This window comes from Hemitrygon akajei, chromosome 9 (assembly GCF_048418815.1).
Source record: "Hemitrygon akajei chromosome 9, sHemAka1.3, whole genome shotgun sequence".
NCBI lineage: Eukaryota > Metazoa > Chordata > Chondrichthyes > Myliobatiformes > Dasyatidae > Hemitrygon > Hemitrygon akajei.
The window spans coordinates 156,522,750-156,549,903 of record NC_133132.1 but is presented as its reverse complement, the minus strand read 5'-3'; the positions used below and the strand labels follow the sequence as shown (position 1 = coordinate 156,549,903).

At 39.6% G+C, this 27,154-nt stretch overlaps 1 protein-coding gene across 1 annotated transcript in view; it reads right to left on the bottom strand.

Moving 5' to 3' along the window:
* Positions 1 to 27,154, bottom strand: part of trdn (triadin) — a 507,565-nt gene that overhangs the window by 407,124 nt on the left and 73,287 nt on the right. Inside the window, exons 3-6 of the mRNA XM_073055375.1 lie at positions 26,125 to 26,178; positions 12,815 to 12,868; positions 10,826 to 10,969; positions 730 to 759 (exon numbers count right to left, since the gene is read on the bottom strand). Coding sequence (XP_072911476.1) covers positions 730 to 759; positions 10,826 to 10,969; positions 12,815 to 12,868; positions 26,125 to 26,178 — 282 coding nt within the window. The remainder of the gene's footprint in view (positions 1 to 729; positions 760 to 10,825; positions 10,970 to 12,814; positions 12,869 to 26,124; positions 26,179 to 27,154) is intronic.

Sequence of the window (27,154 nt, the reverse complement as noted above, 5' to 3'; positions counted from 1 at the left end):
ACTCAGCATTTCATTATTAAAAGCAAATAATATTTAAATAAATTATATTGCAAACCCTGAAAATGATTCAAGAATAGATTTTTCTAACTTTATAAAAAGCTAATAAACAATGCCTAATTGTGTTCTGCTGATACAAAGTCACACCCAGCAGATATCAGAGGCAGGATCAAGGAGGCTTAGAAATCTCCTATGAAAATGATAGTTATTTATTTTCTTTCAGTTTTGGTACAGTCTGTTGATAATATCTTTATATCATGAATGAATCATGTCTTTCTTTCACTAAAGTACCTCTACTTTATGTAATTTTATATTTTGGCAAAATCATCATGTTCCTCTGATATAATTATTTCACCCTGTCTCTTTTGAAATATAGCAAGTATTAGAGACTTCCTCAGCACCATATTTTAACATAATTAATTACAACTTGAAAAATCTAATGAACAGTGCACCAGGAATCTGGCCCACTCATGTTTTACAAAGCAATGTTTTCAGGAATTCTGCATTTCCACTGGCCTGTGAAGGCATTGTGTGTTATGGTTAACAGAGCATTAAGGGTCTGTCAGTTAATTATTACAAGTACAATCTAGTTAAGATTGAATTGCCCCCATGAAAAGACCCCATGTCACTCATACAATGTTGAGCTGACTTGAGACTTGAAAATGCCACCACTAGCAACATTTCAAATTGTATCTGTATTCAGTGTGCACATGTGATGCTGTAAATACCCACCTTTCTTTTTTGTCTGGGATTCGATTTCACCTAAACCAGAACAAAGACAAGATGAGCTGGAGTCATCATGTTGTGCAGATAAACACAAGATTGGTGCGTCAAAATATTACACAGATCTATAATCATCCAACAGAATAGCATGCTAAAAATAACAATGACTTAGGATAATTAAGATTAAAATTCCAAAGTATTATTAAGCGTTCTCCATTTTCTGCTATATCCACAGAATGTGCATGCAACACATTAGCAGTTAAGCACATCAACACTTCCTCCTCAGAAAAGAATGGAATAAAATAATTAATGAAAGAAAGTCTATCTCTTCATGCCCACTTTGGATTTGTATTAAAGAGAAAGTTAATTATTTTTCAGATTTCAAATTTTCAAATTTGAAAATTTGAAAATTTGAAAAATTTGAAAAAATAAAGATTTCATATTCTCAAATTTGAAAAAGTAATATAAATTTCAAATTCAAAGCTTAAAAAATGTGTATAATCAGTAGAAAATTAATGGACCATTGTTGTAAAGCAATATTTTTACAAATATTTTGGAGTTCCAATCTACAAATGAAATAACTATTTATCACTTCCTGTTGTTACAATTGATAAGAATGTAATCGACCTTTATGCACAGCAGCAGTACAGTTTGTGAGTATGATCCCTATCTTTTTCCACAGTGCACTGAAAATGCAACAGTGAAGTCACCCTCAGTGTGATGGGCTGAATGGCCTAATTCTATTCCTATGTCTGATAGTCTTACGGAAACTCACAGCTCCTAGCCTTCCCAACAAAGGTAAAGTATTCCTGAGCAGTGTGAAGTAAAATTTATAAATGACCCAGATGGTTGTTGAACTTCCTGAAAATTTTATAAATTTGGCTTAGAACCTTTTAAACTTCATTGCAAAAAGAATATGGGTTTCCGCTGAGTGCTCCAGCTTCCTCCCATGGACCTTAGACATATCGACTGGAAGCTTAATCAGTTGTTGTAAATTGTTCCATAATTAGGCTATGATTAAACCACGTCACCTTAAGAATTGTGAAAAGTTTTGGGCTCCTCATCTAAGAAAAGATGTGCTGACATTGGAGAGGGTTCAGAGGAGATTCATGAGGATGATTCCGGGAACAAAAGGTTATCAGACGAGGAATATTTGATGGCTCTGGGTCTGTACTTGCTGGAATTTAGAAAGATGAGGGGAGATCTCATTGAAACCTTTCGAATGATGAAAAGCCTAGACAGAGTAGATGTGATGAGGATGTTTCCCATGGTGGAGGAGTCTAGGGCAAGAGGGCAGAGCCTCAGGATACAGGGATGTCTGTTTAAATGCAGAGAAATTTCTTTAGCCAGAGGGTGTCAGCTGTGGAGGCCAGGTCATTGGGTGTACTTAAGGCAGAGATTGGTAGGTTTTAACTGGACATGGCATTGAAGGCTACAGGGAGAAGGCTGGGAGGTGGGGCTAAGGAGGGGAGAAAAAGGATCAGCCATGATTAAATAGCGGAGCAAACTCGATAGGCCTAATGGCCTCCTTCGAAATGGTCTAAATTGGGGGTTACTGGATAGTGAAGCTCAAATTGCCAAAAGGTCCAGAAGGGCCTATTCCACGTTGTATGTCAATAAAGAAATAAGTTCATAATTTTTCTCTAATTCTCAAGTATAACAAGAACGAACGCAATTGCCTATGCTCAAACACATTAAAAGCTAACAGCTTAGTCAGAACTAAGTTCAAAATCAGAATCAGGTTTATTATCATTGGAATATATCATGAAATTAGTTGGTATGTGGCGGCAGATGGATAGAGAGTAGTATAAATGTATTTGAGTTAAAGGTAATCATGGGTTAACTTTTGAAGGAAATTAAAGAGAGTGAAATGTGAATAAACAGGCTGAAGAAGATATGCAAGCTGGTGTACTAGCAATGAACAGTCCTCACACCAAAATAAGATCAATGAGCAAATTCCAAAATGACTGTTTATACTTAAGGCGGTTAAGTGAGGAGGGCTCTGGAAACAAATATTTAATGGAGCTTTGGATTAGCAAGATGAAGTAAATCCAAACCAAAGATCAACAGGAAAGCCTCCTTTCAAACTATATTTTATGGATTTTTCAGAATCATATGCTGAAAATCTGATGTGAGTTAGTTTTCAGACACAGGGATAACACTCCATTACACTTTATGAGGAAAGCTACATGTGGCATAGACAACATATAAAAATAGAACGCAAGATATCTTCGGAAGAGTCTCCTAATCTGTAATGAACCGCATTAATAACATTCCTGGTCCCTGAAGGGTATTTAACTTGTGAGTGTTGTAATCATATCAGAATGGTTGAATTCTTATACAGATTCTGTATATTCTCATACTGTTTTCCAAACTCGTATGCTTTAAGCTTTCTTCCCCCTCCGTTTAAATTAGTAGAATCAGCAGCATTGATTGGAACCTTCTTGCTGCACCTCGCAAGCCACAGACACTGGTCCGAAATAAAAATCTATTGCTTAACAGAAGCTAAAGAATAATTTAGCTTTATGGTCTCTGTCTAACTACATTTTAATGACTCCAACCTGATTAGCCAATTGTGCCAGTCTCATTTAGGAATAATCACATTTTCAGGCGCTTTTCGATTTGGCAAAAATCCCATTTACTTTTATTGCTGTTGTAGCCACAGGAATATTCTTCCTGCAGGAGAGGAACACTGAACACTTCAATCAGCTTAAAGCCCACTGTTGCAGTTTAGACTCTGCCTTCTTGCACAGTGATTCACACAGTCTCTTGGTACTACTTTGATATATTCAATAATGTCCTATGAATTCTGCTCCACTGCATATTACAGTCATTTTCTGCAACCAAACCCATCAAGTTGCTCAATAACAATAATCTGCAATGATCCGAGGCACCAACAGTGAAGCCAAGGGAAAAATGGAGATTTTGTTTCTGATGCAACACACTCAAAATGCTGGAGGAGCTCAGCATGTCAGGCAGCATCAATGGAAATGAATAGATAGTCAACATTTCAGGCCAAGACCCTTCTTCAGGACTGAGTAGGAAGGGGGATGATGCCAGAATTAAAAGATGGGGTGGGGGAGGCTAGCTGGAAGTTGATAGGTGAAGCCAGGTAGGTGGGAAAGGTCAAATGACCATAGGAGAAATGGAAGGAGGAGTGGACTCAGGAAGAAGTAATAGGCAGGTGAAAAGAGGTAAAAAGGTCAGAGTGGGGAATAGAAGGAGATGGGGGTGGTATTCCTATCTCTGACACCTACTAAAACTCAAGCACAAGGCGTAGTAAGTCGTCGACGTGTTACTGCTCGCTTTGTGTGTTAAGGCACATTTTAACCACACATAAGCCATTCCTTTTCATAGCACCTATCATATTTCTTTTACTATTCAGCAATGTTTTAACTGATATGGAATATATATTCAGTCAATGCTTACTGGTTGGATCACTGCTTTTATAGAGATACATTATCTAGAACAGGAGTTCCCAAACTTTTTTACACCATGGACCAATACCATTAAGCAAGGGGTCTATGAACTTCCATTACTGAGCCTAGCTGATGGAATACCCCTCCGCTACTGACAGAAGATTAAACCTAACAAGTAAATTGAGTGACCTGGTTTAAGGATAATTAAGGATTTAGGCCACAAGGTAGGAAAGGGTTGAGGTGGACCATCAAACCTCATCATATTGAATGGTGGAGAAGACTACAAGAGGTTACCAGGCATCTATTTTGTATATATTGTTTCCTCTATTCAAAAGGACAAATTAGTAAATATTGTTTTGACTTGGGGAATCTTCAGTATTATTAAAAATGCTGTTAGGGGACATACCAATAATAATGCCAGTCATAAGCCTACCAATGCAAAATCCTATACTATCCGAGTCACCAGGTACTCTGGAGACTGAAGATAAAAATGTGAAAATGCACCTTCCTGTATCTAGAGCAGGGGTTCCAAACTTTTCCATGCCATAGATGCGTACCATTAGCCGAGGGGTCTGTGGAAACCAGGCTGGGAACCCTGATCTTGACACTGGAAAATCAGAATACAGGAAAATTGATCCCAGGACAGGGCTGAGAGATTCATTGGGAGCATAGAGGGTAGGAAACATATTGGAACTCAGTAGCAAAGGGCCTGGAGTCTTTGAGAGTGGGTCTGAAGCTTGACAATGCAAGACCAAAGGTGATTGCTAAAGGGTTGCAATTGGTCATCGAGGAGAGGGTGCAAGATCAGTGTTGGTAAGTGAGGAAAGTGTAGGAATCAGCATCATGAGGAGTGGGATGGGGGTTAGGGAGAGCAGATAACTTGGTTAGATCTTGGTCTAGGAAAGCATAAAACAAGGTTGCTCTGGAATTCTCAAGTAACAACGAGACCTAATTTCCAAATTGCACCGAGAATAGCATTGTTCTCTGCTTGATTAATAGAGCAATCACTTGGTCAATGCAAAGGTGATTTGTTACTACTAGAGCTGAGTCAAAATTCTACCGTGGTGCCGTTTTGACCCTGAAATGGTTGTAGTTTCCTTCCACCATCAAATAAGCGAAGAACAGTCACACATTGCTGACAAGAAGCATTAACCAACTCAATTTTTAGGTCATTAGCAGTTCTGCTGGCTTAATTGATCTCACCTAAGCTTATAACAGGTGTTAATGACTTTAGAGTGAATGGAGAGTTTATATTCTCTCTATAATCTGCTTCCACCTCCAATTTCCCTCACCTGCACTGACATCCTCATTTATGCTTTTCCTACTTTTCTCCAGAGTTGGATATTCCAATGTCCTAATTTCCATTCTTCATAAAACATGCCTTTTACCTCAACTGCTCTAGTTACAGGGGTTCCCAACTTGAGGCTCACAGACCCCTTGGTTAATGGTAGGGGTCCATGGCATAAAAAAAGTTGGGAGCCCCTATTCTAGAACATTCATCCGCTTATCTTTGTTTTTTTATTAATTTCTTTATCGTCCTCCCCAACCTTTCTCGATTCTATTTTTTGTTTTTCTATACAATACTTATTCACTTACTGCCCATTATGCTGTTGGAGTTTAGAACCACAATGAAAGTCCTCCATCTCTGTCTGTAAAGAAGGATTCTTCATTGCTGTTTCTGTAGCAATTGTTCTTTTGACCAATCAGGGTCGTTAGCCCTGAGCTGAACCCGTGAACATGGAAGACGAGTGGAACCCTCTAAGACTAGCCTCTACCTTTTGACTTGTTTGGCACAAGTGAGCCTACCAAGAGCCAAAGCACAAGGCCAACAAAGCTCTCTGGGTCATTGAGGTATGCAAGGCTCCAAACCCTATGACAAGGCTGTGGTCTTCTTAAACACAAATTACTCTGCAGATGCTGGGGTCAAAGCAATATGCACAACATGCTGGAGGAACTCAGTAGGTCGGGCAGCATCCGTGGAAATGAACAGACAACGTTTCAGGCCGAGACCCTTCATCAGGACTAGAGAGGGAGGGGGCAGGGACCCTATAAAGAAGGTGCGGGGGGCGGGTGGGAAGGAGAAGGCTGGTAGGTGCCAGGTGAAAAATCAGTAAGGGGAAAGGTCAAGGGGTGGGGGAGGGGAAGGAGGGAGGGGATAGGCAGGAAAGGTGAAGAAGGAATGTAAGGGGAAATCACAATGGGTAGTAGAAGGAGGCGGAACCATGAGGGAGGTGATAGGTAGTTGGAGGAGGAGGCAGCGTGAAACTGGGATGTGGGAAGAGAGAGGGAGGGAATTACCGGAAGTTGGAGAATTCAAAGTTCATGCCAAGGGGCTGGAGACTACCGAGACGGTATATGAGGTGCTGCTTCTCCAACCTGAGTTTGGCTTCATCATGGCAGTAGAGGAGGCCATGTATGGACATATCCGAATGGGAATGTGAAGCAGAGTTGAAATAGGTGGCAACCGGGAGATCCTGTCTGTTGCGGCGGACGGAGCAGAGGTGCTCGATGAGGTGGTCCCCCAATCTGCGTCGGGTCTCACCCATGTAGAGGAGGCCGCAGCGGGAGCACCGGATGCAATAGATGACCCCAACAGACTCACAAGTGAAGTGTTGCCTCACCTGGAAGGACTGTTTGGGGCCCTGAATGGTGGTAAAAGAGGAGGTGTAGGGACAGGTGTAGCACTTACGCTTGCAGGGATAAGTGCCAGGTGGGAGATCTGTGGGGAGGGATGTGCAGGCCAGGGACTCACAAGGGGAATGATCCCTGCGGAATGCGGAGAGGGGTAGAGAGGGAAAGATGTGCTTAGTGGTGGGGTCCTGTTGAAGGTGGCAGAAATTGCAGAGAATAATGTGCTGGATCCGGAGGCTGGTGGGGTGGTAGGTGAGGACAAGGGGAACTCTGTCCCTGTTATGTTGATGGGAGGATGGGGTGAGGGCCGAAGTGCAGGAAATGGAGGAGATGCAGGTTAGGGCATTATTGATGACGGCAGAAGGGAAACCACAATCATTAAAGAAAGGAAAGTTGAGATATCCTGGAACGGAAAGCTTCATCCTGGGAGCAGATGCAGCGGAGATGGAGGAACTGGGAATAGGGAATAGCATTTTTGCATGTGGCAGGGTGGGAAGAGGTATAGTTGAGGTAATTATGAGAGTCAGTGCGTTTATCGAAGATGTCAGTGGACAGTCTTTCTTGAGAGATCAAGAAAGGGGAGAGAAGTGTATGAGATGGACCAAGTGAATTGAGGGCTGGGTGGAAGTTAGAGGTAAAGTCGATGAAATTGACTAGCTCTCCATTGGTGCAGGAAGCAGCACCAATGTAGTCATCAATTTAGCAAAGGAAAAGTTGGGGAGTAGTACCGGTATAGGTTTGGAGCATAGACTGTTCCACATAACCAACGAAGAGGCAGGCATAGCTAGGGCCCATGCGAGTGCCCATAGCTACACCCTTGGTCTGAAGAAAGTGAGTTATTAAGTGTGAGTACCCGTTCCACCAGCCGGAGGAGTATGGTGGTGGTGGGGAACGGGTGAGGTCTATTGTCCAGAAAGTAGCGGAGGGCTTTGAGGCTTTCTTGATGGGGAATGGAATTGTATGATTGGACATCCATAGTGAAAATGAAGTGGTCAGGTCCTGAGAATGGTCTCGGCCCAAAACGTTGACTGCTCATTTCCACGGATGCTGCCCGACCTGCTGAGTTCCTCCAGTGTGTTGTGCATGTTGCTGTGGTCTTCTTGGAGGTTTGTTTCACTATAGACTCATTTATTCAAATTCTGTCCATTTTTGCATCCCCATACTTTTATTCCTGCATATGGGGACTGTGGCTAAGCTAATCTAAACTTTGATAAGTCTAAAACTACTGCACCGCAAGATTTTTCTTGCAAAATAGCTCTAAATCAGGGGTTCCCAACCACATTTATGCCATGGAGCCTTACCATTAACGGAGGGGTCTGTGGAGCCCAAGGTGGGAACCGCTGCCTTAAATCAACTTCATTTTGCTTACACTTTGTAAGGTGCTTTGGAAGTATGGAGAGGGGCATGAGTTAGGAGTACATTTTCAGACTGATATTCACTGAATTATGTTCAAAAGTGTGAATGTACAAATACAAAGACTGAATTAGATTCGGGTTAACAATAATAAAGCCAATCATGGTGTTGCTTTCTTTCTTGGCAGTCTGTGAGAAGACGAATCTCAGGAATGTAGACAGCATACATACTCTGATAATAAATTTATTTTGGGTCTTTGAAGAAGAATAACAATAACAAGAAGATGTCCCCAGCAACAAATCTGAGAGCCATTAAGTGGAGCATATGAACTGAAAAGCAACTTACAGCATTAAACCGATCACTTAGTTTGGTGGGGGTGGGAGGGTCTACTGTACAGAATCAAAGTAAGCAGCAGAGAGTTGTAACCTTAGTCAGCTCCATCATGGGCACTGGCCTCCATAATATCCAGAAAATCATCAACGAGCGATGCCTCAAAAAGCTAGCATCCATCATTAAGAACCCCTATCACCCAGGACATGCCCTCTTCTCATTGCTACCATCAAGGAGGAAGTACAGGAGCCTGAAGGCACACACTCCATGATTCAGGAACAGCTTCTTCCCCTCTGCCATCTGATGTCTGAATGGACATTGAACCCATGAACAGTACCTCACTACTTCCTTTATTTATATTTTTGAATGTAACTACATTTGTTTCTGTAGTGTTATGTATTGCATTGTACTGCTGCTGCAAATACAACAAACTTTGTCACATATGCCGATGATATTATACCTCATTCTGATTCTGATAAATTTTTTCTTTGACTTTCACAACTAAATTCAAAGATTTAATTTTAGTCAGAGCATCTTTTGCATATCTTTAGTAGCACTTACTTTTATGAGGAGTTATAGATCAAAGCTCAAAATCCATGCTACTGTATATTAATCATATACACTGAATTGGCACTGACACTCACAAGGCATCAACATAGTCAAAAAGCATTTGATTGCTCTTTCCACTCAACACACTGACTAGAAACTGGCTATTTGGAAATAAAATAAGACATTCAAAAGGAAGAATGATAACTATAATCAAGAACATCAACATGGCACAAAGGCATTTTAACCAAAGCATCATTCCAAACATGATCATCCATTCACAGCATGTCTTGGATGGCATTTTTTATCCTTCCCAATTTGAAGGAACAGTGTGACGACAAAAATGGTTTGGGGATCATGTTAGGACAGGAGTTAAAACAAAATGGAATTATGGCTCATTGCTATCCCAGTATTCAAACCTGTTAATAGGGCAGCCAGATCTGTTTAAGGCAGTTTCAGGAAATAAAGCATTGGATCGTTTTCTTTTTACAGTGGTAGGTTTGATGGCAAATAGCTATAAAACACATTTTTGACAAAAACTATGTACCTTTTTTCACAGATTAAAAAAATATTAGAAGTATCATATTTGTTTTATCCTCTGGTTATTTTCAGTTAAAAAAAAGCTTTTAATCTTTATTTACAGGCAAAGTGTTAGGCAGAACTAATTAAAAATTGATGGGGGCAATCTTATAAAATATAGATTACCACCGTAGATTCTTACTCGTTGACAATATAAATTATATCTCAGACTTTTTGCTGATGCAAGTTAATGAATGGAAATCCTTTGTAGATATATATCTGAATATGTATATATACTGTATATAGGACATGCTCGGTAGGAGATGCTTCGTGTTAGAAGGATGGATCTGTTACCCATACTAGAAAGTGAATTGTTTTCTTTTATATATTATCCAATTGTTTCCAGGGTTAATGTTGCCTGAATGAGGTGTTTGATCAAGCTCACTCAAATCTGATACAACAGATATGCTAGTATTTTAGATAACTTCTGGGTCAATAAAGCATTGCAAGTTATCTTCTGAACGTCTTAAATCAGAGTGGTTGTTTGGTGTGAAATGACATTTTCACCCTGTTGTAACTTTATCAGGAGGGAAGTGGTTTGTAGCAGATCAAACAAACTTCATACTGAATGTAACAACAGGAGATTTTCATCTTATCAGACATTCCTGGGATAAAATGGAAGTTCCTAACCCATTGCTCCAAACAATTTGTAATACTCATAAAAAGGTAGAAGCACAAAATAACAACACACACAAAATGTTGGTGGAACACAGCAGGCCAGGCAGCATCTATAGGGAGAAGTGCTGTCGACGTTTCAGGCCAAGACGTCCTGATGAAGGGTCTCAGCCCGAAACGTCGACAGCACTTCTCCTTATAGATGCTGCCTGGCCTGCTGTGTTCCACCAGCATTTTGTGTGTGTTGTTGTTTGAATTTCCAGCAAATGCAGATTTCCTCATAGAAGCACAAAATAGATTGTTTGCCTATTTAATAAAATACAATTAATAATTTGAATATTTTGTTTTCTACTCTCTGAACTGATGGAATTAAGAGATGATAACCTTCATTATACCTGGCAATAAAACAGAAATGTACCACTTATTTTCTCAATGCACAAAGTTTCCAAATTCATGAAGAACCAAATAGTTAAACGGGCAAGCTTAGAAATTAAAATACTCAAGTTTAAATGATGCCACAAATACTAAGTAACTGTAATTACTCTAAGCCGTTAGGATACAGAGTTTATATAATTTAATCATCCTAAGCATTTTTTATTGTATAATGTGCAACTGCTACAGATTCCCAATACCTTCATCCATATCGTCATCAGGGTATTCTTTTGTTGATAATATATCAGACAGTAAAGATATAAAGCCATAGATCCAGTTTGAGGTATCCTCCACAGCCTCATCTATGACTTTCATAGGATCTGAGCTTAATTCTTTAAAACCTCCTGAATGCATATAAGGAAAGAGCAGTAACAAAAAAGAACATGGTTCAGAGATTAAAAGGAGAAATCAAACATAAGCAAAATCATGTATTGTGTGAACTTTTCTTTACAGAAATGATTAAGTTATTAATGTTTACTCAGAAGTATTGTGTGTGTATATATATATATATTTTTCATAACAGTGCTAGGGAAATCTCTTTGAACTAGTTTACCAGATGCAATGAAAGAAATTAAAAAGCATCAGGCATTTTTTAAATTACCTACTGCATGTACGTATGAATATTTACTTAATGAGTGAAGCCATAGATTTTGATGAGGTGCTATTTATTTATAAATAAAATCAAAAATCTTATAATTTTTCCAAATAGCCCAAAATTTTATTTTGAAAATATTTTATAAAGATTATATTTAAAATGTGAAGTAAACCAGTCAGAAATGTTTTTAAAAATAGAAAATAACTTTCATTAATGAGACTGGCAGAAAACTAACATTGATTTTATTCAAATCTGAAATTCATGTTTCTTTGATTATACCGATATAGATCCATTTATGCAAACAGTGTTAATTTGTGTGAATGTGTGAAAACGTGACACAAATATTAATTCTGGAAATTCCATGGAGTATCTCTGTCCAAGTACATGAATTGATTTGCGGAGGAATTCTCAAGGGCACAAAAAATACTATGAAATTTCAATTGATTTAGTCACAGTTGCTTTGGAATGCATGTTTGTTAAATAAGTTTTGTGATATTCTCTCTATGATTTGGATAATTTACTGAAGGAAGGATGAAGCCTAGAATGATAAAACAGACTGTACAATTTATTGCAGTGAGAATTAATGGCGTTATGGATTAGATTTGTATCGTCACTACTCCGAGTTCAAATCTCAGTGGGAAGACAGTACCTAGACAGTGGATCAACATGGTATAAAGCCTTTACACTCCTCATCCTTACCCCAGTCATACCCAGCTGAAAATCAGCTGAAAGGTTCTGTATCCAGTGACTTAATGCTTACGCCAGGCAGTCAAAATGAAAATACACTCCCATACGCTTTGAGCCAACAGTGTTCACAGAATATGCACAGAGGAATTTATTGAAGGATTGAGGCCATTGCTACCTTCAGGGGGATGTAAAAAGAACAACTTCCCTGATTCTCTGTGTGAAGCCTGTATATACTGCATTTTTCCAAGCAAGCAAAGGTGCTACAAAGGCAGAAGCAGACAAGCAAAGACAGAGATGCAATTCATTTAGAAAACATGCAATGAACATTCACAAAACCAAAAACCTATGTATTAGTGTCTAAACATTTCAATACATGTTAGGAATAAAGTAAAGCTCTCTTATCTTTCTGATCATTGAATGGGAACTGTCTAGTCAGCCCCGGTCAGTAGTGCTAAACGCACTACACCAGGATGTTAGCATTTGTTTTGGATATTCAGTATCTTAACTTCACTGAATTTCTATGTGGTACAATCTGATTCCTTTCCAATCAGTCCATTTTCATGGAATATTGAAGTATTTTAATACATTCCACCCTGTCAAAATAACCAGTGTGGAGAATATCCAGTAAAATCAGACATAGATTGAGGACTAATATGTCACAACTGATGAAACTCATAATGCAAGCATTTTAAAGTCACATAATCCGTGTTCAATCCACTGCAAAAATACTTCCCTTCAAGGAACACAGTTTTTCTATTGATTACACCTTTTGGTCAATGGTAGAACACAATTTTTTATGAATGCATTACTATTTACCACATTGATTTGGGATGGAAGCTCAAGTGATAGAATTCCTTGAAGGTAATGCCAACAAAATTCTAATGAACAACATAAAACCAGTTCTTGCCTCTGAGGCTCGGTGCTTCTTTTAAAACTTTGTCGACACCAACTTGCTGTTTTCCTGTTAGGATGAGATGAATGAAGAAAGGGAGAACAAAGAGTAATACAAACTTGCAACACAGGAAGAAAAATCAGAAGAGATCATCTAGTCTCCTTGATACCATGTTTGTGGTGTATGTGACAGGAGCTGATAGTGCAGAAAAAAATTCCTCGCAAGCTCGTAGCTAACACTGATTCAAAGGGAGATAAAACTGAGGGTTTAAAATTCATTCTACTTAGTTAACTAATCACTCTCTGTGTTATTCTTTATACTTTGTGGGACTTCCTTAACAACTCAGATGCAATTTCTTTTTAAAAGTATATTGATAGATGAAGAAATGGTGCAGAATTACTGTTCTCGGGTTTAAGGTGCATGTGATATTTTATTGAATGAAGCAAACATAAAATTGTTAATGTCATATTTTGATATAAGTTGGCAATTTATCTTTCGGCAAAACAGTGAGATGCCTATGTTGTTCAAGCGTTTGACATTAATTATTGCATAGTTAGAGAATACAATTCTAATTATATTTTTATTTGCCACGTAAACCTGTAAGACCCCTTTTGTGATTTTTGTAAATGACCTGGATAAGGAAGTGGAAAGATGGATTAGTAAATCTGCTGATGACACAAACTTTGGGAGTGTTGTGGATAATATGGAGGGCTGTCAGAGGTTACAGCAGGACATCGATAGGATGCAAAACTGGGCTAAGAAGTGGCAGATAGATCTCAACCCAGTTAAGTGTGAGGTAGTTCATTATGTCAGGTCAAATATGAGGCAGAATATAGTATTAATGGTAAGACTCTTGGCAGTGTTGAGGATCAGAGAGGTCTTGGGGTCCGAATCCATAGGACGCTCAAAGCTGCTGCGCAGGTTGACAGTGTGGTTAAGAAGGGATACGGTGTATTGGGCCTTCATCAACTGTGAGATTGAGTTTAAGAGCTGAGAGGTAATATTACAGCTATATAGGACCCCGGTCAGACCCCACTTGGAGTACTGTGCTCAGTTCTGGTCACCTCAGTTCAGGAAGGATGTGGAAACTATAAAAACGGTGCAAAGAAGATTTACAAGGACGTTGCCTGGATTGGGGAGCATGCCCTATGAGAATAGGTTGAGTGAACTTTGCTCTTTCTCCTTGGAGCAACGGAGGACAAGAGGTGACCTGATAGAGGTGTATAAGATGATGAGAGCCATTGAATGTGTGGATAGCCAGAGGCTTTTTCTCAGGGCTGAAATGGCTAACAGGAGAGGGCACAGTTTTAAGGTGCTGCGGAGTAGGTACAGAGAAGATGTCGGGGTAAGTTTTTTACGCAGAAGGTGGTGAGTGCGTGGAATGGGTGGCCAACGACAATGGTGGAGGTGTTTTAAAAGTCTCCTGGATAGGAACATGGAACTTAGAAAAATAGAGGGCTATGGGTAACCCTAGGTAATTTCTAAAATAAGTACATGTTCAGCACAGCACTGTGGGCCGAAGGGCCTGTATTCTGCTGGTAGGTTTTCTATGTTCAATGTTCTATGTAACGAAAATTCAGACGATTTATCTTGTTAAACTGTCAAAGATCCATGAAAAAGCCCCACTATTCAGAAATGGTGAGGTAGTGGAAAGGGTCTCTATTTTCAAGTTTTTGGGGATGAACATCATTGAGGAGTTGTCTTGGTCCATCAGCACAACCTTGATAGTAGAAAAGGCACAACAGTGACTATACTACCTGAGATGCTTAAGGAGAGCTAATCTGCCCCAAAAATTGCTGGCCAACTTTTATTGATGTGCAGTAGAGAGCATACTGACATACAGAATGACAGTGTGGTACTCTAGCTGCAGAAAGACCGATCACAAAGCACTCCAACGGGTGATTAGAACGGCTCAGCACATTATTAGAACTCAAACACTGGACTTGGAGACAATGTACAACTCTTGATGCCTTTGGCATGCTTGTAACATCATTAAAGACCCATCTGTCTGTTCAATCTCCTGTCATCAGGTAGGAGATGCAGAAAGATCTTAGCCAAGACAGTAAGACTGAAAAACAGTTTCTTCCTGAGGGGTATTGTACAGCTGAATAATGCAACTCCCCAGCTTGCCAATGGCCTTTGAGTAATATGGACTATTGAAGTCACTCGTTGCATTTAAATAAAGGATTTTTAAATTAAGTCATAGCACATGCATTGTAAATATCTGTCTTGCCAGGACTGGATAGCACCACAATCTCTTTGTCTTGAGCAATGAAAATAAAGTTCTATTCTATTCATGAGCATAAACCACAAGATGTAATCATGTATACTTTTTCTCGGAACATCAATGGCTAATTCAAGGATGCATAATTTTATGATAATTGGACGAAAGTATAGGGATGTTGGAGGTAACTTTTTTTACACAGAGGGTGGTAGGTGCATGGAACATGCTGCCAGCAGTAGGGTAGAGACAGATACATTAGGGACATTTAAGGCAAACAAGTGAAAGAAAAATGGAAAGCAATGGGTGAGGAAAGCTTTAGATTGATCTTGGATATGTTAAAGGGTCGGCAGAAGGGCCTGTATTGTGCTATACTGTTCTATGTTCTGTGTTCTCTAAGTGAAAATGTGTAAAATGGGGGAGATGCAGACCAGAATCAGATTCAAGTTTAATATAAGACCATAAGAAAAGGAGCAGATTTAGGCTATATGGTGTCATCAAGTCTACTCCGCCATTCAATCACGACTGATTTATTATCCCTCTCAATCCCATTCTCCTGCTTTTTCACACCGTAACATTTGATGTCCTGACTAATCAAGAAGCTATCAACCTCCACTTTAAAATATTCGACAACTTGGCCTCCACAGTCATCCATGGCAACGAATTCCACAGATCAACACACTCTGGCTAAAGAAATCCCTTCTCATCTCTCCTCTAAGTGGATGTCCATCTATTCTAAGGATGTGCCTTCTGGTCCAAGACTCAATCACTATAGGAAACATCCTCTCCACATCCATTCTATTGAGGCCTTTCAATATTTGGAAGGTTTCAATAAGAAACCCCTCATTCTTTAAATTCCAGGGAGAACAGTTCCAGGGCCATCAAACACTCCTCATACATTAACCCTCTCATTCCCAGAATCATGCTTGTGAACCTCCTCTGGACCTTCTCCAATGCTAGCAGATCTTTTAGTAGATAAGGGGCAGAACTGAACACAATACACAAAGTGTGGTCTCAGAAAATCCCTTACTCAGCATCACATCCTTGCTCTTATATTCTAGTCCTCTCAAAATGAATGCTAACATTGCATTTGCCATCCCGTCCACCAAATCAACCTCCAAATTTACCTTTAGGGAAATTTGCGCAGGCACTCCCAAGTCCCTTTGCACCTCCAAGTTTTGGTTTTTCTCCCTATTTAGAAAGCAGTCTATGCCTTTCTACCTTCTACCTTCTGTACCTCCTCTGTTTTGGTAGCAATGAGAAGTGTGCATGTCCTGGATGATGGGGATCCTCAATGATGGATGCTGCATTTTTGAGGCATCACCTTTTGCAGGTGTCCTGGATGCTGGGCAGGCTAATGCCCATGATGGAGCTGTCAGAGTTCACAACTTTCTGCAAGTTTTTCTGGCTCTGTGCAGTCGCCCCTCCATACCCGACGGTGATGCACCAGTCAAAATGCTGTCCACGGTACATCTGTAAAAATTTGTGAGTGTCTTTCCTAACATAGCAATTCTCCTCAAATTCCTAATGGCATATAGCCGCTGCTGTGCCTTCTTTGTAATTGTATCAATATGTTGGACCGAGGATAGATCTTCAGAGATGTTGACACCCAGAAACTTGAAAGTGCTCACACTTTCCACATCTGATCCCTTGATGAAGACGGGTATGTGTTCCCTTGTCATACCCTTTCTAAAGTCCACAATCGGTCCCTTGGTCAGTGTGAGGCTGAGTGCAAAGCTGTTGCTGCAAAACCACTCAACCAGCTGATCTATCTCGCTCCTGTATGCCTCCTCATCACCAAATAAATACTGCTGACAATAGTTGTGTCGTCAGCAGATTTATTCATGGTTTTGGAGATGTGCCAAGTCATGGGTGTAGAGAAAGTAGAGCAATGGGCTAAGCACACATCCTCGAGGTGCACTAGTGTTTATTATGAGTGAGGAGGAGATGTTTTTCCGATTCGCGTAGATGTGATCACCCAGTGAGGAAGTCAAGGATCCAACACCCATCGGTGCTCATTCTGGTAGTCTATGTGGATTGTGCCTATGTCTAATTCTGATATTTTCCCCAGTAGCACAAACTCAAGTAATATTGAGTATCCTGCACACAAATAAACCGACCTATGCTAATTCAAATCATGCTGTCGTTTCTTAAAGAGCAGATAAGCAGTGAATCCGACCTCCGCTGATAATTCAGACGCAGCTTGGGAAGCGTTGCCTGGAGTTGTGGCTGTCACTTCACAGAAAACAGCTGACACCCTGATCACTGAGGAGGCCAGGAAGACACTGAGGACAGATCTGAAACTGCAAAAAGGAACCAGGAATAGCGGGAAGTTCACATCTACAGATGCGCTGGGTTGTCCGCTCCACTGTCTGCAGAGTCTTGAGATTGAGGGAGGTAAGTTCCCATACCAGGCAGTGTGCAGCCAGTCAGGATGCTCTCAATTGTGCTCCTGTAGAAAGTTCTTAGATTTGGGGGCCCATACCAAACTTCTTCAACCATCTTTTGAGAAATTTGGTGCCTTTAAGGATTTTTAAGATGAATGATTATTTTTCATCAAAAAGAGGCTGTAAATGTTACCTTGTGAATTATTTGCTAAGAATGACAAGCAATGTCTGAAAATACATTGGCCTGAGATTTCGATGATATTTGAAAGGGCTTGCTTAATAGTTATTAAGCACTGGACCAACATTTAGAGCACTGCTTAATTCTTTAGTAAGACATCACTAAGGAATTAAGGAATGAGCTATTCAAAATGTGGTCTTTCTAATGAGAATTCACTGATATAGAGGACACAAAGGAATCCTGATCCATGTGGGAATTATGTCAAAATAATGGGTGAATGGCTTAAAGGAGGATGGGTGGGCCAGTAAATTTTGTAGGATTCCACATGACAGGTTTGGGGTCAGGCCAGGGATGTATTAGCAGCAGAAGTACTGGAGTCAATAACTGGTGGTTCAGGTTTGCAGGCTTCTGAGTGGGAGTCAGTAATTAGGCAACATAATTGACCATTGGGCAGTGGAGGATTGCAGTCAGAGATCTGACTGCTGGACGAGGCATTGCAGAAAGATGGTAGAACATAAATATCCAGACAGATCTCTCATGGATAAATTTGAGAACTATCAAATTGCCAAGTAAACTAGCTCAGATCAGAGGATGGAGGGTGGGGCAAGGTTTGCAAGTTTGAGAGAGAGTGTTGCGATGGGTACCGAGACAAAGTCTCAGTGGAGTACCTTTAAGTCAGAGGTAGGTTTCGCAGTAACTGTGAAAGCTTGCTTTATCATAAGTGATCAACACAGAGTATATGCCATGGCATTCAGACATGTGCTGCACATCATTTGATTCTATAATGCCTGTCCAAGGTCCTCTATGCATTTTGACACCAAAAACACAGAGGACACAAAATGATGATAGTAGGTTTTGTGATCAATGTGGTAAATCATCAATTTTAATAACATTTTTACTCTTACAGAAATTGGATCACCCAACATGCCAAAAAAAATTATCCAATCAGATCCCTCCAAATTTAAAAAGTGTATTATATTTTTAGAATCATTTTGTACGAGAAGTCCTTATCTAGTACATTGATCTAGCAATCATTTAGAATATTGATTAACTCATATGTATGATACAATATTTATGTATGTTTGGTAGAAATTCAAAAACAACAAGATAAAAGGCTATTCTAAAATCATTCTTGGGAGTAAAATTAGAATTATAAAAAGCATAAAAGTTTCAAAGTTTATTTCCAAAAGTTATGAACACTTTTCTGTTTAATTTTTCATAGATATTGATTACTAAGATTAAAGGAATGTGTTATTTTTTCCATATTATAACCAAACTTTGCAAAAGAACTTTAAATATATTTAAAATTAATTCCTCTTTATGGAATTTATGTACTTATGCATATCTCAAAATAAAACCATTTGAATCAATTGCAATCAATAACACTGGGTATTATATTAATAAGATAAATAAATAAATAAGTTAAAGTATTTTAACAGATACTTTTAAAAAATTGTTCAAAAGCTAAAACTGATGCAAGGTTAAGGAATAAAAATATAATTCATAAAGTATTCTGGCATCACTGGTACTGACAGTGTTGTAAGGCCTAATAAACCTATAATTCATTGGTTTTTTGCACAATCAGTTCACTGTGCTCAATGTGCTGTAATACAGAATTATCTCTGACAAGCCAATAGAGAAAGCTTATCAGAACTGTAAGGATCAGTGACAGTAACACCAGAAATAATACTAACACAATGCATCACTTTTGAAGTCAAAGGTAAACATGCATTTATGTGAAATCCAGTGAATTTGCATTTCAAATTGTACTGAGAGAATACTATGTTTTCCTATTTTTATGATTTTTCTATATTCTAACATATTGATTGTCTTTCTCAGGGCAGAAAAAAGGTAGCAGATTTCTGTTGTAGGTTCCAAAATTCTAGTCCAAATTTAATTCATATAACTAGAGCTACGATTTCAGAAGGCATTAGCAGTAACTAATATAACAAAGCAGATTGCTCTACAATTACAGAAATCCCTTCTGCTAAACCCTCTCTAGAACTGGAAGCAATATTTTTCATAAAATTACTGTATAACCTTAAATTTCACTGGACTTTCTGTGTGGGAATACACTGTACTCTTTATGATATTACAACAGAGACTGTATTTCATTAACTATAAAGTGCATTTACACTTTAATGGATATTAAGAATCTCAAGTATGGCAGGTTTACCCAACTCAATAGAGGTGGAGCTGGTCTCGTTGCAGGAGGCATCGTCTAACAAATAGTGGAAATGATTGGCTTGGAGATTTTTATTTTCAAGCACTCTATGGCTGTGGACTTGCTTTCAGGGGCTCTGCAGTCCATGGTCCTTGTGTTTTTGTTTACTTCTTTCTTCATTTTTTTGCGAACATCAGCACAGCGCTGAGGACTCACTTTTTGGGTCTCTGGTTTACTTTTTATCGTTTGTGCTTTTTTCCTCTCAGGAGGCGTTTGATGGTTTTGTTTGGGGTTTTTCCTTGAATGGGTTCTTTGTGCTTGTTTTGTGGCTGCCTGCAAGAAGACAAACCTCAAGGGTGTATACTGTATTCATACTTAGATAATAAATGTACTTTGCACTTTGAACTTTATTGTGACCATGAGGCCCTGCTGGACATTGCTGGTGTAGAATACTACAAGTCCGATTCACTAGTTCATTGGGGAGACCAGTGGTGCGTGCCTCAATGGTGGGGTGGGCCTGGTCCTCATACCTAGCGGGTCACCTGTTGCATCCACCAGGGACGGAGTCGCTGGAGCTCTGTGCCAGTGGATTCCTTACTGGGTTGGGGGCTGGTCCCTCCAGTAAAGACAAGCTAGATTGCATTTGTGTGCAGCTACCAGATAAGGAACTGCTGCAGGCTGTCCTTGCAGAAATGTGGCTATGGCATATCATCCGTCAATCTACAAGCCATGACACCCAGGGACTTGGGCTATATATTATTATTAATTTTTAATCTTTTTGTAGCTGTATGACTTTCTGCAGTCTTAGTTTACTGCATGTGCTATGTGTGCTGGGTGTAACTGTTGGTACCCCGTTTTACACTTTGGCCCCAGAGGAACGCTGTTTCATTTGTTTGCATTCATGTATATGGTTGAATGACAATTAAATTTGAACTTGAACTTTAGATGTTCTGAGCTCATGAAAATCACCATATAAATGTGACTATTCAGCCAATCAATTAATTAATTAAATTAGATTCAATTGACAGCCAAAATAGATTAATCAATGCCATACCTTCTCATCCATTCATCAAAGAAGAGATGAATCTAACGGGAATACTAAAACACTAAGAAGTGTTTCACAGCTGGGGTCACTTGAACAAGAATACCATCAAACATCATGGTTTCCAGTCATGATAACGAATACCAAGAAAGCTGTGACTCAGAGGTTAGCTGGACGAGTTTGATTATACTGTGTTATGGAAGTGGGATTTATCACTTACATTGTTCAAGGTTTTAATTTGCTAATTGCAAAGATGCTAAGATAAATGAAAGTAACTTACAAGGAAATATGAAGGTGATGCAGTACAAGGGGAGATTTATTGATGTGGAAATCATTTGCAGAAGATGTTTAATGATTGAGTCGAAGGCTGAAAATTGTTGAAGAAACTGAAATGGGTGGTCATCAGTCCAATAGATCAAGGAGGAAGGCAAGTCCACAACAAAGGATGTTGCACAGATAGTTTGCAGTTCATGCCACATACTACGCAAGAATGTAATGGAGGACATAGAAATAAACACAAGATTATGAGGGGCACAGATAGAGTGGACAGAGAGTATCGATTTCCCAGGGGCTAATACCCAAGGGCATGCATTGAAGGTGAGAGGGGATAGGTTCAAGGGGAACAGGAGGGTTAAATTTTTCACTCAGAGAGTCATGGATGCCTGGAATGTGCTGCCTGGTATGGTGGTGGAGGCAAATTCATCAGAGACATTTGGATGTAGTGAAGATGGAGGGATATGGACATGGTGTAGGTAGGATGGATTAGTGTTTGGGTGTTTTTGATTTGCTTTTCAGCTGGTTCGTCTCAACACTGTGGATCGAGTAGCCTGTTCTTGTGCTGGACTCTTCTATGCCCCATGCTCTATGTTAAGAAAGTAGACATTAGTGCTCATGAAAGGAAAATTATCTCCCCACTCATAAACTAAATTTAGAAGGGCACAATATCCTGTTTAGTCACATGGAATGTTTAGGGAACAGATCTGCACCATCCCTCATGTGAAGTCTTCTATTTGTATAAAATGGGGATGTGGGTGATAAGGGTTGGGTGAATGAAAAGCTACTACTGTAGAAGGGAAGAATGGCACCTCAGGTCATTCATTCTGTATGCTTTGTGGAACAGTTTACTCAAGAGTCTGAACATAAGACCAGTGGAGTGCTGGGTCTTGTCGTTTGTCGTCTATATCAATGCTTTAGACGACTATGTGATTAACAGCAAATTCGTGGGTGACACCAAGATTCGGGGTGCAGTGGACAGCAAGGAGGACTATCAGAGCTTGCAGTGGAATCTGGACCAGCTGGAAAAATGGCAGATGGAATGCGATGCATACAAATGGGAGGTGTTGCACTTTGGAAGGAGCAAGCGGGGTAGGTCTTGCACAGTGAATACAACAGCACTGAGGAGTGCTGTACAACAAAGGGATCTGGGAATACAAGTCCATAATTCATTGAAAGTAGCATCACAGATGGTATCATAAAGATAGCTTTTGGCACATTGGCCTTCATAAATCAAAATATTGATTTATGAAGCCCAATTTATTGATGGGATGTTATGTTAAAGTTGTATAAGGTGATGGTGAAGCTGAATTTGGAGTCTTGTGTGCAGCCTTGGTCACCTATCTACAGGGAAGGAGTAAACAAAGTTGAAAGAGTACAGAGAAAAATTGCTGGGTCTGGAGGACCTGAATTAGAAGGAATGATTAAAAAGGTTAAGGACTGTATTCCTTGTAACATTAAAGATTGAGAGGAGATTTGATAGAGGTATAGAAAATTATGTGGTGTATAGATAGTGTAAATGTAAGTAGGCTTTTCTGCTGAGGTGGTTGGGACTAAAACCAGAGGTTATAGAATAAGAGTGAAAGCTGATAAATTTAAGGGGAACATGAGGGGAAACATCTTCACTCTGAGGGTCATGAGTGTGTGGAATGAGCTGTCATTGCAAATGATGCATGCGAGCTCAATTACAACATTAAGAGAAGTTTGGATAGGTTCATGGATAACAGGGATATGAAGAATTATGGGCCAGGTGCATGTCAATGGGACTAAGCAGTTTAAATGGTTCAGTATGGACTAGATGGGCTGAAGGGTCTCATTCTGTGCTGTACTTTTTCATGACTCTTTGACTGTATGAATTCTGCAAATTGAACTAAGCAATCTAGCCTCTGTGACCACAGTAAGCAGCTATGTGATTCATGAGAAAGTCTGCAGATGCAGGGAATCCAAAGCATCACCCGCAAAACACTGGATCAGCTCAGCAGGTCAAGCAGCATCTAAGGAAATGAAGAAACAGTCGACTTTTCAGGCCAAGACCCTTCTTCAGGACTGAAATGGAAGGGGAAGATGCCAGAATAAAGAAGTGGGAAGAGGGGAAGGAGGTTAGCAAGAATGTGAAAGGTGAAGCCAAGTGGGTAGGAAGAGTAAAGGGCAGGAGAAAAACAAATCTGATAGGAGAGCAGAGAAGACCACAAGAGAAAGTGAAGGAGGAGGGGACCCGGGGGAGGTGATAGGCAGGTGAGGAGAGGTAAAAAGCCAGAGTGGGGAAAAGAAAGAGGGGAGGGGAAGGGTAAAAAACTGATTTGTTTCTATCTTTATGTGATTCATATCTGTCATTATATAAAATATGTTTTTTTGGTCCTTTGAATACCTGGTTCAGACCAGAAGTAGATGGTAGTGGATTGTTCAAGCGGATATGGGGAAGTCTACGAGGGAAACATTAGGATTCGTGTAGATGGGTGTTTATAGCATAATCATGGTGGGCTGTGCTACTTTTTATGTTGTACTTTGATTCATATTTTTCCTAAGATATAGAAGAAGGGCATTTGGCCCATCAAGTTTATACTAACTCTCAGACCAATCCCATAAATCCAAATCCACCCATGGATTTTCCAAGAAGCACAGTCTCCTTATGCCTAGCAATTCATCCCTTGATTTTCCTGCCACCACCTACGTAGCAACAATTTACACAAACCATTTAACCTATCGGCACACCTTTTGTGATGTGAGAGGAAGCTGGAAGAGCCAGATGGGGAACTCCACACAGGGGTCGGTATTAGACCTGGGTCTGGAGCCGTGAGGCGGAAGCTTCAATAAGACCATAAGACATGGGAAAAGAATTAGCCATTGAGTCTGCCCTGCCATTCCATTATGGTTGGTTTGTTATCCCCCACAGCCCCATTTTCCTGCCTTTGCTGCCCTATCAGCGTCATTGTTGTGTATTCAATATTTCAATAATATTTGAGTAATCTTCTGTATCTATATTGGTTGATTTAAATTCTTGTTCATTTAAATAATTCATTACAGGCTATATGTATAAACACATTAACTACATACATCTTGACTCTACCACAAAGTTAAGCCTACATTCCCAGACTCCCGTGTCTTCCTTTGAATTAATTTAATGTTTTGGAGTTACAAAATATAACACTCATCTTTAAACATGCCCAATGACTTGGCCTCCACAACTGTCTGTGACTATGAATTCCACAGATTCACCACAATCTGACTAAAGAAATTCCTCCTCACCTCTGTTCTAAATGGACATCCCTCGATTCTGAGGCTGCGCCCTTTGGTGCTCGACTCCCCACCAGAAGAAACAGCTTTTCCACATCCACTTTCTCTTGGCCTTTCAATATTCATTAGGTTTCAATGAGATTCCCCCTCATTCTTCTAAACTCCAGCGAGTACAGGCCCAGAGCCAACAAGTGCACCTCATACATTAATCCCAGAACCAATCTATGAACCTACTCCGATTGGGTGTATTTCTGCTCGGGCTACTCCATGACTTGATAGCTCTGTTAATCAATTCCTAAGAAGAATCTTAGTTAATAGCAGTGACTGACGCTACTGAGGTTTATGAATTCATGATCTGAATTCATACAGAAATATTTTATTGACCACAAATATTCATTATTACTTTGGCTTAATCTATAATTCTGAAATCTTGCAGAAAGCAATTACTCATACCTTACCAAAGAAATAATAATACTGTCAAATATCTTTTTTGCCCTGAATATATTACTTTTGCAATTCTACAGATGTTAGAGTTTGTTAAATATACTTCAATTTCACTAAATTATCCAGTGCCAATTTATTTTTCTGATGATCGTTCACCTTTGACTTTGTGTACCATGAGACAATCAGAAAATATAAAGCTGTCATAAAGTCAGCCTGAAACATTTGAAAATGGAGCAAAAGCACACTGAAAGCTATCTTTGCTTGGATTTCATAAGTTCCACTGTGTGTGTAAATACCATTTTATGATAGCCTTTCAGTTATGTACTTATTGGTGCCTACTGCAGATGTCCTATCAAAGTGGTTTTGTTGTTCTACTTACTACTGCCTTTTATGCTGCTGGTGATTAGGGCAGCAATGAAGGCCCCCCATCTCTGTCTGTCCATGCAGTAGCACACTGATACAGAAGGATTCCTCATTGCTGTCTCCATAACAATTGTGTTTCACACGTTAGTGTTGTTAGCGCTGAGGTGAAGGCCCAAACCTGGAGGATCAGTGAACCACTTGGTAGGGTCACCCATGTCAAACAGGTCAAAGGCCTCTCTACCTGTTTGGCATTGCTGACCCTACCAAGAGCCATGGCAAAAGCCCCTGACTCCAGCCAACATAGCTCTCCCTGTCATTGAGGCATTGAAGCCTCCAAACCCTATGACAAGGTTATGGTCCTTCTCGAGGTCTGTTGTTTTAACTATACATTTAATTCATTCACTGGTGTATATTATATTAGATCTGCTCCCAACTACCTTTTGTAAGCAATCCAGAACTAGATATTGTTCATTTTAATAAAGAAACCAGCCTTTCTCATGTGCTGTGATAATACATTCACACAAATATTTTTTGGCATAGTAACAGTCAGGATGACACAGATGAATGTAAGGGTTGATTATAAATTGTCTTCTTCTTTCCTTCCTCCTAATAAATGTGGTTAAATCCAATATATAAATAAAAGATCAAGGTTCATGCTATGATTTTCCTTACATAAAAGCAGGCTGTTAGATCCCTAATTTCAAGAAAGTTAAATAAGCTTTCATTTTTTCTAATGAGCATGGTAAGTCTGTGTTGAGTCATATGTATTAACCATCCAGCTACAGGCATCTGGAGACATATTGAGAAACATTCAGTACATTGCTGGCATAATAGAAATTAATTATTTATAGATCATCTCCATAATTGGGGAGGTAGAAATGTTTGATTATTTTTGGAAAATCAGCCATGCCAGATTAGGATCAATTCACTAGCTAGACCTAAATGTATTTTCAAACACTTCAGAATTAAAGGCAATCAAAGCAGTTCCAACACCACTACTGCATGCAGTATGTCTTTACCAGGTGGCAAACAGGGCTCGTCACAGTACAGAGAATAGGCAGGATCTATGTCAGCTTTAGAAACCGGGATGCCAGCGAGATGAAGTGTGTCATGATCGGTCGAGAGAGGAGGAAAAGCATTAAAAATAATGAGGACCCAGGAATGACTCAAATGCCAAAGGAATTCAGAGAAACATTCATCACTTCAATGAAAGGTGACAGTAAAAACATTAGGAAATGGCTACATTGCAATGTGTTTGGGTGTGCATACATTGTAGGGCAAAGCCCACTGGAACCAGGTGTCATTTTAACACATGAAAGTCTTCAGGTACTACCCATTGAAGGAATACTTTAAAAGCATTAGCAATTAATATTTCTATTGTTTAGAACTGCAGCAGAAATGAAGATATTTAATATAAACTGTTAATTTAGATTTTATTGTTATTGACAGCCAATCAAACTTTGAATAGGTTGCTTAATTTTCTGACTTCCCTATCCCTTTGTGGAACATTAATTGCTCAAATAAGATGTAAGCATTTATGAATTAGTTGATAAACCTGTGGAAAAGAATAAAGGTTGGAATAGCTTGAATTATTTTTTCCTTGTTTTACATGTTTTTAATTTTATTTTACATTTTTTAAATTAAAATATATTTTAATCTAGCCAGAGACTCGGTTCCTTAAGGTTGTCATAACTGGGGGAGGTATTGGGGACAAGCTCCCACTGCCTATTAAGTGCTCCCAATGGTGTGCGACTCAAATAGCCTCCAACAACCAAGTCCAGCTCCTGGCCTTTGTGTGTGGCTTAGTTATTAAGCCCAGTGGAGCGTTTCTACTGACAGGAGAAGGGACAAAGGCAATTTACGGGCATCTTAAAATCTTTGGGCAGATGGAACTTGTCAGCCATAATTGGCAGCTCATCTAAAAGAAAACTCTTATCTCAAACCTCTGCTGCCTTGAGGCAGTACACAGTCATTGGAACAGCTTCAGGAGTAAACCCTGATTGTGCATGGCTCAATTGCAGACATTGATGACCATTGTCTTCAATTAAC